A 15,913-nucleotide genomic window follows, 5' to 3' on the forward strand; every position below is an offset into this window, starting at 1 on the left:
ACGGCAGACAGGCTGCCGGCGCGTCCCCCGGCCGCCATGCTGCAGCGCAGGCAGCGAACCGGCTCCCGTCCAGGGCCGTATTCTCCACCGCCTACCGCGACCCCCCCTCGTGAAACGGGGGGCCCTCTTTCGCGGCCCTTTCTCGCGGCGAACTCCTCGGGCCCGAGAGCCACGCGGCAGAGCAGACCCGGAGGAGATGGGGGTTGTCTGCTCAGGCTACAGAGAAGGCGGAGTCGGGCGCAGCCGCGGACAGCCCCGTGGGGTCCTGGCGTCAGGACCCAACGGGAGGCTGGGCTGGCGTGGGCGGGGCTTGGACCAGCGTGGGCGGGGCTTGGACTGACTCTCTGGCGTGGGCGAGGCTAGCCCACGTTGTTCCCGCCCCAGAGAAAGCGGGACTCGCCAGAGGAGCGGACCGTCGCCTTCCCATCCCGAAAATTCCTGGGCAGCGGCCCTCGAGCTGAGCCCGGCTGCCGCTGCGAGCTCTTATGAGTGCAGGGGAGGTCCAAGAGTGAACGATACAGACGAGGAGTGTTCACACCCAATTTCAGTAAAGTGCTGAAGGTTTGATTTATTTTTAAATTTGCTCTAGGCCCTCTGTGCCTGTTCATTCTGGTTCTACCAGTTGGTCGCACACACGATTTTACTTAACTGAGGCTTGGCTTCAGACCATCTGCTCCTGCCAGAAAAACCCACAGATGAACCACGTAGGACACAGAAGAAAGACAGATTTGTCTTGTAAGAGCGTGGGAATCCTGCTCAGACAGGCCTGCCATTTTTTTCTTTGTTGGTCAGAGGGCCATTGCACCTGGCAGAGAAGGACAGGAAAGGGAGCAAGAGAAAGCACCCACCTCTGGGGCATCGTCACACCATAATTCCTTCTCCGTCCCTCCATCTCGTCGGGATTTTGAACTAGTGCACACACCCTGTAGCCTTTCAAGCCTCGGGGCCAGGACTGAAACTGCACATCCTGCCATGTGGCATCTGGCAATCCTAACTACTAGGCCAGAGAGCCAGCCCAGGCCTCCAAGTTTTAAATTTAGTATAAACTGTTTCAAGCATACAAAAAATTAAAATAGTGACAAGTTACAGTCATATATTATGAAGACCATTAAAATTTACTTCTTCCATCCTCTTTCTCTTCTTTGGTACAATAGAAAACCCATTTTGCTCCAGTTTTATGAGGCATCCCATTTCTTTCCTTTTTTGGGGGGGGCAGAATTATTTATTTTATTTTTAAATTTACTATTATTTTTAATTTGGCCAGAGAGAGTCAGAAATAGAGAGGGGGAAAGCTAGAAAGCCAGCCCCAAGTCCAAGCCTTAAACCAGTTAACCATATGGGAGTCCAGTGCCTTAACTGGCATGCCACCTGCTGACCCTGATGCAGCCCATTTCAGTAGACCTTTTACATCTCAAATTGGCTCAATGAAAAGAATAGAAACGGACTACACTCACTTGTCAAGCCAGCTGCTTCAAGCTGATTGGGAACTTGGTAAGGCCAGTTAGTTGCACAAGCAGGGGCCTGTCGCCATACTTCATTTACTGTGGAGGGAGTTCCCAGGTCAGAAACATGCTGTGTGGGATACCAGAACCATTAAAAAAATAAAAAGCATTCTGTAAATCCAGAGAGTTGTTTGGGCAGAAGCTTTGTGGACAGGAACAGCGATCCTGTATCCAAGGTGTGTGTTCTGGCAAGGACAAAGGGCTGTGTCTTCCGTGGCAGAACCGGCCCAGTGTACCCTACGACCATGCCTACGACCAGGTAGCTGACTAAGCCCTCCTGCGTGGTGGCCCGTATCTGTGTTGGTGTCTGCTGTTGGAATATGGACACTGGATGTCACCAGATTGGCCCAGGAAAGTGAAAGTTGATGTTGAGTTCATAATCTCCATCTCTTAAGACTATATTCGTGAGTCCGCTTGGCCGGGGACGGAAGATGACTACCAGCCACAGAATGGATCTCTACTGCTTTAGAACCTCCCTCATGCGGGTCACCCTTTGGTCAGCGTTCATACGGGACATGATTATCTTCACATTCTACGCCCAGTCACTAAAGTCTGTCTATATACCTCTTCTCTAGACTTGTCTGTCACAAATTTTCTCATTATGTTCCTTTTGAGTACTTGCCATCCAGCCACAGTCCATGAAAAAGCACAGACCTGGGGCCAGCAGGTGGCATCGTGGTTAGGGCACTGAACATTGTCCGCATGGTTCCAGTCCTGGACCTGGTGGCTTGCTTTCTCACTGTCCCTCTCTGTTTCTCTCTAGTGGCTACAGAAAAAATTTAAAATAGTGATAATAAAGGACTAGCAGCCAGCATAATGGCCATGTCATTGAACTCCTATGTAGATGACCTCAGTTTGAGTCCTGGACCTGGTGGCTTAAACTCACACCGGGCATGTGTGCGTGTGTGCCCAAGATCCCGAGAGGAGAATGGAGGAGAAGGGATTGCAGCATGGCCATGCCCCCAGGAAGTGATTTCTTGCTTTCTGTCTCTCTGTCTCTCTCTGTCTTTCTGGTGAGCACATGTGCCCTATAGAAAAAAACCTCTCCAAATAATAATAATAATAATAATAATAATAATAATAAAATAAATAATTCTTTTGAGAAAAAAGAAAAAGTGTAGACCTGTACTTCTGCCAGGCAGCATGAAGACTCAGATGCACTGCTCTAAGTGCTTCCCACTGGGAGGGTTTCCCTTCACCGCTGTCTGGGATTCTGGTACTGTGTGAGGGGCTGTCTGCATATTAGGCAGAGCCCTGCGTAAACCAAGCTCGAGAGTTTTCTCCAACAACTGCTTGTCGGCAGCCCCATGAATCTGTGTAGGAGTTGAAAGAAAGAACATACTGGAGGAGGAGTAGGGCACAGGCACGGGGAGGCCACACAATTACAAGGCCTTTAAGACCTACTCGAGTCCAGTTTTGTACATACTACTTCCATTGGATGACCAAGTGTTACACCATCGACGTTGTGGCTTGAAGGCTCAGATACCAGCCGGTTCTGTTACTGGGGCAGAGTGATGGGCAGCTCAGGTCCCGTGATAACTTGCTGACTTGGTTAAGTATTCGGGCTCTACTGAGGTCTGAAGCAAGTTTGTTAACTGGTTAGGTTTGTTTCTAACATTTTTTTAAACATGTATTTATTTATTTATTATCGTTATTTTTCAATTTGACCAGAGAGAAACACACACAGAGAGAGAAAGAAAGCCACCAAATCTGGGACTCAAACTGTGATTTATTTATTTATTATCGTTATTTTTTCAATTTGACCAGAGAGAAACACACACAGAGAGAGAAAGAAAGCAACCAAATCTGCGACTCAAACTGTGATCAGCCATGTGGGAGCCCAGCTCCTTTAACCACCACACCCCCTGCCGGCACCTTGGCTTTGAAATAGTTATAGGCTCATAAAAAGTTGCAAATATAGTACAGAGGGGTCCCAGACATGTTCCAGGAGTCTGTGACAGGGTGGCACCTGGCCATGCCCGAAATACCATGTGATTTGAGGGTTGGAGCTTTTGGCCAGGTGCTGTCAGCCCCACCTGTAGGCCAGGGACGGGGACTAGTGGTTACCTAATGGTCACATCCTACATGAACACAGCACAATGTCAACACCAGGAAGTTGACACAAACTACAAAATGAGGTCAGGCTTGATCATCCAGGACTCTACCTTGGGAAATTGCTGACTCATTGTTTATGTGGACAGAGTCCTAGTCCAGTGGTGAAAAATAAAGACTGTAAGAGACCTGTCACTACCTCCGGCAGAAGCTGTTAATCCCACCGCCTCTCCCCTAGGTGGCATGCAGGGCTGCCTCAACTCGTCTGCACAGGTAGTGGTGGGCAGTGGCACTGCCCTAGATTGAGCCATGGTGGCATCTGGGCCATTGCCCTCACCGCGTCACGATCGTAGAACTTCAGCGGCTCTCAGGTTCCAGCTTCACGGCTGGAGGAATGCAGCCGCCCTGCTCCATTCTCTCCCTGCAGAGGGACTGAGAGTTTCCTGTGACCTTTGTTGCACATAGTTTTTATTCACCTTGTTTCACTGCATGTTGGCAATCTCTTTCTTTTATTATTTTTGTCAGCAGCGGGGCGTGGGTCAGGCATGGTGCGGTGGTTAAGGCGGCTGGAGTCCGTATGGCCGACTGTGCTATTCAAGTCCTGGACTCGGAGGCCAGACACATGAGTGTGCCTGCCTAGAATCCCAAGAGGAGAATGGAGAACAGACTGGGGCTTGTCCATCCCCTTGAGGGGTGCCTTCCCTCTCTCTCTCTCTCTCTCTCTCTCTCTCTCCCTCCAGCAAGCACTTGCACCCTATAGCAATTTTTTAAAAAATTACCAGAGGGTATGCACACTCATCAGAGAGAGACAGGGAGGCAGAGAGGAGAGAGCACCCCCCCATGGGTGTGGTCGTGCCACAATCTCATAGCTGTTTCTCCATCCTGTCGAGATTGGAGGCATGCACACGGAGCATGTTTCTCAGTCACCAGGACTGGGCTTCATGCTGTGGTCAGCCCTGTGGGATCTGGCTTCCTTAACCACTAAGCTACAGGGCAGGCCCAGGAGGGCCTTTATTATTCGTGGGGAGCCCCTTGGACCACAGCTGATTGTTTACACCGATAAATGACTCCTGGTTGGCCTCTAGGGAGAGTATGCTGATGAGATGGCAGGATGGCACCTGGCCACGCCAGAAATACTGTGTGATTGGAGGGTTGGAGCGTTTGGCTGTGTGCTGTCAGCCCCACCTGTAGGCCAGGGACGGGGGACTAGTGGTCAGTGATTTAATCAGTCATGCCTACGTAACGAAACCCTAATTAAAACTCCAGATGCCACACTTCAGGCAGTGTCCTTTGCTGACAGCCCTCAGTGTGTTGTCGTCCATCCAAGCGCCGGTGGGTGACGTGTTCCTGGCGAGGACAGAAGTATTACATTTCTGGACCCTTTCTACCTTGTCCTATGTGTCTCTTCCTTAGACTGGTTCTGAGTTCTGATTTATATCTTTTTGCTATAAAGTTGTCTCCATATAAATATAGTATTTTCCTGAATTCTGAAAGTCGTGCTAGTGAGTTATCCAACTTGCAGGGGTAGAGGGAATCCCTGAATTTATAATCATCCGATCAGAAGTGAAGGTGGCCTGGGGACTGAAGGAAGGGCAGTCCCGTGGGCTTATGTCCTTCCCCTGTGAGTTTAGCCCTGCTCTGGGTAGCTGGTACCAGAAGGCATTACAGTGTTACGAAATAAAATAGTGCTGAATTTCTGTGTACACACACACACACACACACACACACACACTAAGCCCTTCCAGAGATGAATCAATACAATCTATACTTGAATTTGATTTTTTAAGAATTATCTAATTTTAGGGACCACCAATTAGCGTAATGGCTATGTCGCTGGACTCCCGTGTAGTCAACCACGGTTTGTGTCCTGGACCTGGTGGCTTAAACTCACGCCGGGCGCGTGTGCGTGCATGCCCAAGATCCCAAGAGGAGAATGGAGGAGAAGGGATTGCAGCGTGGCCATCCCCTCAGGGGTGATTTCTCGCTTTCTGTCTCTTTGTCTCTCTGTCTTTCTGGTGAGCTCATGCACCCTATAGTAAAAACCTCTCCAAAAAAAGAAAATAAAAGAATTTTCTAATCTTATATACTATCATTATTTTCATTTGCTACAGGGCACACATGCTCGCCAGAAAGAGACAGAGATACAGAGGGAAAGTGAGAAAGCAAGCCTCCAGGTCTGGGACTCGAACCACAGCTGGCCATGTGGGAGTCCATCTGCCGACCCCTACTCTCCATTTTTAAACATGTGGACAAACAGGTGTTTTTGGTTGCAAATGAATGGTGTGATTTCGCTTCAGGTTCAAGAGAATGCATCACAGATCTGGAGCCTCTGCACAGCGTTGGGGCTGACTACGTGGGGTTCGGGGAGGTGGGGAAGGCATTCCCACAGCTGACAGGTGGCAGAGGTGAGAGCTGGGGACCACAGGGGCAAGTGAGCTCTTAATAGTTTGCAGCAGAGGCTCTTGTCAGGGGCAGCAGGAGACTGGAGTAGACTGAGGAGGGTATTAGGTGCCAAACTAGGCGGGGGACTTACCTGTGGGCTCTGGGGCCAGTGGGTTTACGTTGCTGAGGATGGCTGATGTGGCAGGGAGACCAAGAGAGGGACAGATGGAGGGCAGAGAGCCGTTACAAAGTTGTGGCAGGTGTGCAGGGACAAGGGCGGTGTGGGTGTTAGAAAAGGACACTGTGAAGGAGGGAGAGGAGCAAACTAAGCTATTACTGATGTGAGAGAGCTGCGCGTCTGCTCCTGGGATGCGGGCCTCTGGGAAGACACTCCTGTGTGATTCTTAGGCCCCCAGACTGGCAGCCGGTCTCAGCTGTCCGGGTGCCTTCTGACCACGATGCCTCCTGCACATCCTGCCCACCTCCTCCTTGTGCTGTGGCCAGCCTCTTGAACCAGAGATCCAGCCTGTCTGCACGAACTGCTTTAAGCTGGTTCCCAGGATTCTGCACTCAGCTTCCTCATCTGGACTTCCATTTTTTTAAAAAAGAGGGATTTGCTATAGGGCACATGTGTTCACCAGAGAGACAGAGACAGAAAGTGAGAGCTTACCACCCAGAAGGATGGCCATGCTGCAATCCCTTCTCCATTTTCCTCTTAGGATCTTGGGCACGCACACACATGCTCCCAGCATGAGTTTTAAGTGGCTGGATCCGAGACTTGAACCACGGTCAACTACATGGGAGTCTAGTGACATAGCCATTATGCCATCCGGTGGTCTGCTCATCTGGACTTCCAGTGCCAAAGGACTGTCCTGGTACAAGCTGATCCTTATTAGACAAGACTCCTCAGGTCCCTACCAGCTCCTGGGCTTGGGTTTGCCACCTAAGTTGCAGAGCCAGCATGGTATGAATTTAAAAGAAGAGCCTGAGACTGGCAGGTGGTGTGGTAGTTTAGGGACTGGACTCACACCTGACTGACCACAGTTCAAGTCCCAGACTTGGAGGCTTGCTTTCTCACTTTCCATCTTTTTCTCATCAAATTAAATAATAATAATAATAATAATGTTTTTAAAGAGCTTGACAAGGTTCTGAGACCCACTGAATTTAAGAGACAATTAAAAAATGATACTATAGGGACCAGCAGTTGGCATAATGGCTATGTTGCTGGACTCCTAGGTAGTCAACCATAGTTCAAGTCCCAGACCTGGTGGCTTAAACTCATGCTGGGCACGTGTGCATGCATGCCCAAGATCCTAAGAGGAGAATGGAGGAGAAGGGATTACAGTGTGACCATCCTCCCTGGGTGGTGATTCCTCGCTTTCTGTCTCTCTGTCTCTCTCTGTCTTTCTGACAAGCACACATGCCCTATAACAAAAACCTCTCAAAAAAAAAAAAAATGATACTATAAGGGCCGGCGGGGGGCGTGGTGGTTAAGGGCGCTGGACTCCTGCATGACCAACCAAGGTCTGAGTCTGGGACCTGACAGCTTAGTTTCTCACTTTCTCCCTCTCTCTCTCACTGTCCCTCTCTGGTGAAATTTAAATTAATTAATTCATTAAAATAAAATAATTGTTTTAAAAAAGATACTATAACAGGAAAAATATTTTAACTCTGATGTCTTGCTACACTTTCCTCTTTCTTATCTTCTTTATTTCTTTTTCTTACACATTGAAGGTTAACTGGTGCTTGTAGCTTTTGTAACTAATGTAATCTGTAATGTAATCTATTGTAACAAATGAGGTCATAAATAAGCCTGTTTGCTTAGAAGAGGAAACTTAAGCCACTTGCTTTAGACAATAATCACAAGAATGCAATGGAGAAGAGGTTCCAGGGGAGATATCTTAAGAAATGGGAGTGTTTGCCTAAGGGATACAGTGTAACAGATTAAACTAGGAAAATAATGTAATACATAATATACTAGTTACTCACAGATGTTTAGATTCTTTTTATAAACAGTATAGCTTAAAGATAAGATGCTGGGACTCACAGGTGGGTGGTGGCTACCACCATTCAAATCCCAGACCTGGAAGTGTGGTTCTCACTTTCCCTCTCTCTCTGGTGAAAAATAGTAATAATAAATAAAATTGAATGAAATATTATATATATATATATATACATATACATATACATATACATACACACATGCACACATATATATACATATACATATATACATATATATATATGTATACTAGAGATTTTTACTATAGGGTGTGTGTGCTTGCCAGAGAGACAGAGAGACAAAAATCAAGACTTCACCCCCTAGGGGGATGGCCATGCTGTAATCCCTTCTCCATTCTCCTCTTGAGATTTTGGCACACATGCACACTCACCCAGCATGAATTTAAGCTGCCAGGTCTGAGACTTGAACCATGGTCAACTATATGAGAGTCCAGCGATTTAACTATTAAGCCATCTGCTTGTCCCTAAGTAATTATTTAATTATTTTTTAAAAAATATTTGTTGATGGAACCAGCAGGTGGCATGGTGGTTAAGGTGCTGGAGACTCCCACAACGGTTTGAGTCCCGAACCTGGTGGCTTGCTTTCTCTCTCTCTCGCTCTCGCTCTCGCTCTCGCTCTTGCTCTTGCTCTTGCTCTCGCTCTCTGTGTGTGTGTCTGGTCAACTTTGAATGAATGAATGAATGAATGAATGAATAAAATGAAATAAATACTTCTTAAAGAAAAAAATTATTGGGGCCAGTAGCTGGTGATTGGGAAGTGATTGGGAAGCTGGAGTCCCACATGACTGACCACAGTTCATGTCCTGGACCTGGTGGCTTAAAAATTGTGCTGGGTGTATGTGTGACCAAAATCCTGAGAGGAGAATGGAGGAGATTATGGTGTGGTCTTCCGCCCTTGGGGGTGATTTTTCGCTTTCCCTCTCTCTGTCCTTCTCTCTGTTTTTCTCTCTCTGGCAATCATACACACTTTATGGCAAAAAAAAAAAAAAAGCTTTAAAATAAAATTTTTAAAAATATTTATTTAATTCCACTTGTTATTGTTTTTTTTTTTTAATTTGACCAGAGAGAGACAGCAAGAAAGAAAAAGGGAAAGCACAAAAGCGAGCTGCCAGGTCTGGGACTTGAACTGCAGTCAACCATGCGGGAATCCAATGCTTTTGCCAGCCCTTAAAATAAATTTTTTAAAAGAAAATATGTTGTCAGGACCAGCAGTTGATGTAATGGCTATGTCACTGGACTCGCATGTAGTTGATCGTAGTTTGAGTCTTGGACCCGGTGGCTTAAACTTACACCAGGCACGCGTGCGTGTGTGCTCAGGATCCCGAGAGAAGAATGGAGAAGGGATTGCGGCGTGGCCATCCCCCCAGGGGGGTGATTTCTCACTTTCTGTCTTTCTGTCTCTCTCTGTCTTTCTGGCAAGCCCACACACCCTATAGCAAAAACCTTTCCCCCAAAATAAAAAAATACGTTGTATTTTCCCTTAAACTATCAATACAAGTCACAAGTTTCAGTTAACAGATTCAGTGTCACCATAAAAACAAAACCAGCATCATAAATGTCAGTGAAGGGAAAAGGTGCACTGAACAATTTTGGGAAAAGCACAAGAGTGAGAGTAATACTGAATTAGCAAATTTATGCTATAGGTAACAGTGGATAGACGAGAAGTGTAATGGTACATGCTGTGCTGGAAACTTCTGTTCTGGGAGTGAGAGTAATACTGAATTAGCAAATTTATGCTGTAGGTAACAGTGGGTAGACGAGAGTGTATCGGTACATGCTGTGCTGGAAACTTCTGTTCTGGGAGTTCGTGTGAGCTTATTAACTCTCAGCCACTTCTTGTGCTCAAACACAGCTAAATAAACTCCGCTTCTTCTCTGCTTTGCCTCTCGATCATTCACAGAAACAAGCACTGGATTTTAGCTGGCAGCAACACTAAAGATGATGCACACGTGGCTTGAGGTAACAAAGAACATTAGTTCAGCCATAGTCAGCATACTGGGATACTTGACTTTTACAAAAGCAGATTATTGAGGTGTAATTTACATATCATCAAATCTCCCCACTGTAAGTGTCAATTCAATGATTTTTGGTAAATTTATCAAACCAGTTCATCATCTTCATGATCGTTGTAGAACATTTCTGTCATCCCAGTAAGACTCTTCATAACATTTGTAGTCACGCTCACTTGCTACTCCCAGACAGGAGTGAATCTTCTTTGTCTCTGAAGGTTTGCCTTTTCTCAACATATTCTAGAAATGAACCACATAGTATGTGGTCTATGGCATCTGACTTTTTTCACAAACAATAATGTTTGGTTTTTTGGTTTTTTTTTTTTTTTGGAGAGATTTTTGCCATAGTGCGCATGCATTTGCCAGACAGACAGAGACATAGAGACAGAAAGCGAGAAATCACCCCTGGTCACTCCTCAATCCCTTCTCCTCCATTCTCCTCTCGGGATCTTGGGCACACACGCACACACGCCCAGCGTGAGTTTTAAGCCACTGGGTCCGGGATGCGAACCGCAGTCAACTACGTGGGAGTCCAGCGACATAGCCATTACGTTAACTGCTGGTTCCCACAAACAATAATGTTTTTGAAGTTTTTATTTTTCTGTAACATCCATATTTTAGTGACTTTAATGCTTAAAAAATATTTCATTTCCTTTCAAAAACTTCAGCTCCAGTAGCAAAAAAGATGTGATGAAGGGACAAGCAGGTGGTGTGGTGGTCACGGCGCTGGATTCCCACATGGCCGACTGCATGAGTCCCAACCTGGTGGCTTGAAAACCACGCTGGGAACACGTGCGTGCATGTGTGCCCCAAATCCCAGAAGAAGAATGGAGGAAGGATTGCGGGGTAACCATCCCCCCAGGGGTGATTTCTCACTTTCCCTCTCACTGTTTCTCTCTGGTGAGTGCACACGCCCTATGGCAAAAGCGTTGGGGCATCAGGTGGCGTGGTGGTTAAGGCTCTGGACTCCCATATGGCTGACTGCAGTTCACGTTCTGGACCTGGTGGCTTGCTTTCTCACTTTCCTCCTCTTTCTCTGGTCAAATAAAATAACAATAATAATAATCATAAATAAAATGACATCTTTTAAAAAATAAGTAGCTAGACCAATGGAAATAAAAAGAATGCCAAGAAACAACAGTATAGCAAAGAACTAAAGATGAAATGAAAATTGATTTTTTCCTCAAGTGTAGGCCATTCCATCGCCTCATGGAGAAAGGTTCTAGAGAACCAAGTGGATGTGGCGGCTGTAAGGCAAGGCCTGGCTCAGTCCCCAAACTGCAGCTGTTAACCAGAGGACAGGGGCCCACTCAGCTAGTTCTACCGCCTCTACCACCCAGGGCAGGGCATTTTCTTAACATCACTTCCCTTAGCTCTAAACCACTAGGGGCTCTCTGCCTCCCTCAGCCCGCATCCTCCCCGCAGGCAGTGACAGGCTGCCTGTCAGTGACACATGCCCGGCAGCGACAGGATGGAAGGTAGAACACAGTGCAGTTAGACAAACGGCCACCTCCGGTAGAAACTCACCAGAGGACGAGATTTGTCAGCCTCCCTCAGCTCTAGTTTTATCAGTATAACTCCCAAGTCCCAAAGGGCCTTCCCTCACACTCGTTAAGCCGTGAGGGTTTCTCTTTAAAGGAAAAGAGTTAAGTATACCAAGGCCTGAACTGCACTAGTGGATTGTCCCAGCTTCACCAAACTCCGAGTCACTCTGGTATAAATCCTCCCCTTTGCAAAAGGGCGGAAGATCCACCAAAAGCTTTCCCACGTGCCTTCCAGTCGCCAGTTTCCACCAGTGGGGAGAGTGCTCTGAGGGGCACGAAGAGTGGCATTTTGGCCGAAGCCTCCCCACGCTCACTGTAGTCATAGTCTTTCTCAAGGGTGGGTTCCCTTCGTCAGCCTAGCTGCAGGCTTTTCCACATCTACCACCTCCACAGCACTTTTTCTCGTGTGTGTGTGTGTGTATGTGTGTGTGTGTGTGTTCTTGAAGTGGAGAGGCAAAAGTATTATTGAGGGTTTTTTCATACTTACAATGCTTGCAGAATTTTTCCACAATACAAGTTATCTGATTTTTATTTTTTTGAAAGGAACAGTATGGGACTGAAGGCTGTACCATACTCACTACATGATAAGGCTTCTCCCCACCATAAATTGTCTCAAGTTGAATAACCTAAGTCTGTGTGTGTGTGTGTGTGAGTGGAGAGAGAGAGAGAGAGAGAGGTATCCATGCCGCCACTAATGAGCATTTTCTTTTATATTTATTTTATTTTTATTTTTTAAAGTTTCACATAGGGCATATGAAAGAGAGAGAGAAAGTGAGAAAGCAAGCCACCAGGCCTAGGACTCAAACCACAGTTGGCCATGTGGGTGTCCAGCACCTTAACCACCATTCCACCTGCTGGCCCCAACCTGTGTCTGTTTACATTCTATACCCTCACATTTCCATGGTCTCTCAGTAGAATGAATTTCCCGTGTTTGGTAACAGAGGAGATGTCACTAAAAGCCCACTCACTCTCTTAACATCAGTAGGGCCTCTCCTTCATATGGACTGTCTAATGTTGAACAAGATGTGTCCTCCAACCGAAGGTCATCCCACACACATTATGCTTGTAGGATCTCTTGCCAATACGCGTTTTCTGAGGTTTGGTGATGTCTATGTTTCATCTAAAAGCCTTTCTACATTCACTGAAATCACAGAGACTTTTTTCCAGTATGACTTTTCTGATGTTTAATAAGAGATGTGGTATGAGCAAAGGCCCTTCCACATTCATTACATTTGTATGGTTTCTCTCCAGTATGAAATCTATAATGCTGAGTGAGAGATGAACTCTGGCTGAAGGCTCGCCCACACTTATTACATTTGTAGGGCTTCTCTCCAGTATGAAATCTATAATGAACAATGAGAGATGAACTCTGAATGAAGGCTCTCCCACATTCTCTTCATTCATAGAGCTTTTCCCCAGTATGAGTTCTCCGATGCTTAATAAGGGATGAAGTATGACCAAAGGCTCATCCACATTCATTACATTTGTAGGGTTTCTCTCCAGTATGAAATCTATAATGTAGAACGAGAGATGAACTCTGACTGAAGGCTCTCCCACATTCACTGCATTCATAAGGCTTTTCTCCTGTATGAGTTCTCTGATGTTTAATAAGGGATGAGAGATGACCAAAGACTCATCCACAATCACTACATTCATAGGGCTTTTCTCCAGTGTGACATCTCTGATGACGCCTGAGCTCTGATTGGAAATGGAAGGACTTCCCACATTCACTACATTTACAAGATTTCTTCCTTGCATGGCTTCTTTGAGAGTTATTTATCCCTGAAGCCTGTCTGAATTCTGTATTACACTTACGGGATCCTTCTGTGGGAATACTGTATTGGTTCACAAGGACCAAGTTTAAGATGAAACTTTTCCCAAATTCACTCCACTCATAATCTCTCCTAAGGGTGGTGTTAGATTGGTGAGTGACTGACATTTCTTTCAGATATCTCTCCTGTTTTATCTGCTGCATTTCCAACCTAGAGTCCTTACAACTACAGGTTGCTTTCAGGTTGGAGGATCAGAGTTCATCTCGAATGTGTTTTTCCACTGATACCACCTGGGATAATTCTTCTTTGGAAACTCCATGACTTGGCATTGATTCCTTAGCTTAGGTCTTCTCATCCAATCTGCTAAAAAAGAAAAAAGAAAAAAGACATTCTTGTATTACCCATTTTGTTTGCCAAGAGGAAGTGAACTACAATGTATACAAGATAAATGGACCTGAAAATAACATCTAAAAGAGGTACACAGAGTCTTTCAAGAATGCTTTATGTCAGAAGGCTTGGAAGGTGTCAAAAGTAGGTGATGGGAAAGTAACTGAAAATTAGGGAGAGCTAAGAGAATTATGTTTTGATCTGGTACCTGACATAAGTCCAAAGACTGTTAACATGAGAGGAGGAAAGGAAGGGTGACAAGGGAAACAGAATAAGGGACAGGGACAAAAATAAATAGACAAAGTGTAAGATTCTAAGTCACCTGGGCATAGACTCCCATCCTCTTAATCTTTTCAGGTCTACGTTATTGCCATAGCCTTTATCCAGTCCTCCCATCTCCAGGATCACCACTTCCATCTTCCTAACATGTTTCTTTCCTTGTGTTTTCCCCCAGGTCTTACTCCTCCAAAGGCTCTCAGGGTCTACAGGATAATAAACCCTGCATCTCTCTAGTCCTCTAGTACTTTATCAGTGTCCTGGCTTCTCCTCTAGCAGGTGCCCTTCCTACAGTTAAGCTGGTAGTTTCCCTGCCTTACACACATCCACACCACCCTCACTCCCTCTCTTTCTCTAAGGCTTTGCACATCTTTCAGGACGTGTCTCCATGAAGTCTTCCTTTAACACCTCAGTCCACATCACACGTTAGTATGTATAGTACACATGTGTATTCACATGTCATATTACTGTATGTGACAGTCCTGGAGGGCAGAATATTCTCTAAAGATAACCATGCCCTACTCTCAAGAATTTGTGAATAGCTTACTTTACGTGGAAAAAGGACTTTGCAGACATGATCAAGGGCATAAACCTTGTGATTGGAGATCATCCTGGATGATTCAGGTGGATTTAAGGATCCACATGAGTACTCAAAATTGAAGAACTTTTCCTGGCTGGAAAAGTATACACTCAGTAGCATGGATGAATGTCAGGAATATGCCAGGTCGTGTCTGTTATGTGGCAAAGCTGAAGATATGATCAGTATTCTCCCTGATGAATCCCAACAGATGACACCGTTATTCTTTTTTGTTTTAAAGAAATTATTTTATTTACTTTTATTAATTATTATTATTTTCCAATTCGATCAGATAGAGACAGAGAAAGAGAGACAGAGGGAAAGTGAGAAAGCAAGCTACTAGGTCCAGGACTTGAACCACAGTCATTCATGGGGAAGTACAGTGCCTTTAACCACCATGCCACCTGCCAGGTCTGACACTGTTATTTTAAGGATCTTTCTGCAGTTCAGTTATAACTATGTTGGATTGGTTTATAATAAAGCAAGCTGGGGAATCCACCATGAGAGCTGAGATCTAGTGATTTCAGAGATAAGAGCAATGAAGTTGTTCTGCTGAGAATCTACCCTGGTAGAGCCCCTGTCTTTTTCTCTCTGTCTCTCTGTCTCTTGCTGCCTTTCTGTCTCTGTCTTTTCCTTTTTTTCTAATTTTTCTTTTTTAAAAAAATTTTTAAGGTAAAATTTTTTTCTAGGCTCGAAATCCTTCTTTATCTTGATAGTAATCCCCTCCCCTCTCCCCCTCCCTTCTAGGCAAAAAAAGCAGGCCAGAAGAAGACTGAGTCTGCCATGAGAGCTGAGAGCTAGTGATTTTCATTTTTTGCATTTTATAATTCACAAATGATTTTTTGTTTGCTTTATCCATTTTTCTCTTTTATTCTTTCATTGTTTTTTTTGTAAAAAATTTTAGTTTATTAATCCTCTCATGAAAAATCCACACAAACACCACAGATAGTCATTGCAGAATCTTTTCTCCTTCGACTTTTTGCCAGCCCCAACATTTTACCCTATCACTTTGCTGCTCAGCTTCCACCTACTGAGTGTCTAGACAAGTTTAAGTGAAAAGTTGCCAAATCTGAATACTATTTGGGTCCTCATATTCCTCAACTACCACTGAATCTGCGTCACAAAGAGAGGAAAGCACAATGCCAAAGAGTTTGAAGACCACATCCTCCTGTGCACCTCTGATAGCTCAGATTGATCTTCCAAAATTTAGGAAAAAACAGATAACCCATCAGATGACTAGAAATCACTGCAGGGTCACAAGAAATATGTGAAACCAAGAAAACACCTCATCCCCTAGGGAAAAGAATAACTCCTCTTCATCCACAGACAGTACAATGGAAATCATAGAAATGTCTGATAAAGAATTTAGAGTATTCATTTTTTTTTTTTT

The 15,913-nt window shown here is 45.3% G+C and overlaps 2 protein-coding genes across 2 annotated transcripts in view; both read right to left on the minus strand.

The window, feature by feature from the left end:
* MRPS5 (mitochondrial ribosomal protein S5) overlaps nucleotides 1-86 on the minus strand; it is a gene marked incomplete at its 3' end in the record, with an annotated part of 22,995 nt that extends 22,909 nt beyond the window's left edge. The window contains 1 exon segment of the mRNA XM_014583447.2: nucleotides 68-86.
* Nucleotides 87-12,329: 12,243 nt separating this feature from the next.
* The window catches only part of ZNF514 (zinc finger protein 514), a 21,067-nt gene continuing 17,483 nt past the window's right edge, over nucleotides 12,330-15,913 (minus strand). Inside the window, 1 exon segment of the mRNA XM_027767544.1 lies at nucleotides 12,330-13,646. Coding sequence (XP_027623345.1) covers nucleotides 12,659-13,486 — 828 coding nt within the window. The 5' untranslated portion in view covers nucleotides 13,487-13,646 and the 3' untranslated portion in view covers nucleotides 12,330-12,658.

This window comes from Tupaia chinensis, unplaced genomic scaffold (assembly GCF_000334495.1).
Source record: "Tupaia chinensis unplaced genomic scaffold, TupChi_1.0 Scaffold144276_1, whole genome shotgun sequence".
Classification (NCBI taxonomy): domain Eukaryota; kingdom Metazoa; phylum Chordata; class Mammalia; order Scandentia; family Tupaiidae; genus Tupaia; species Tupaia belangeri.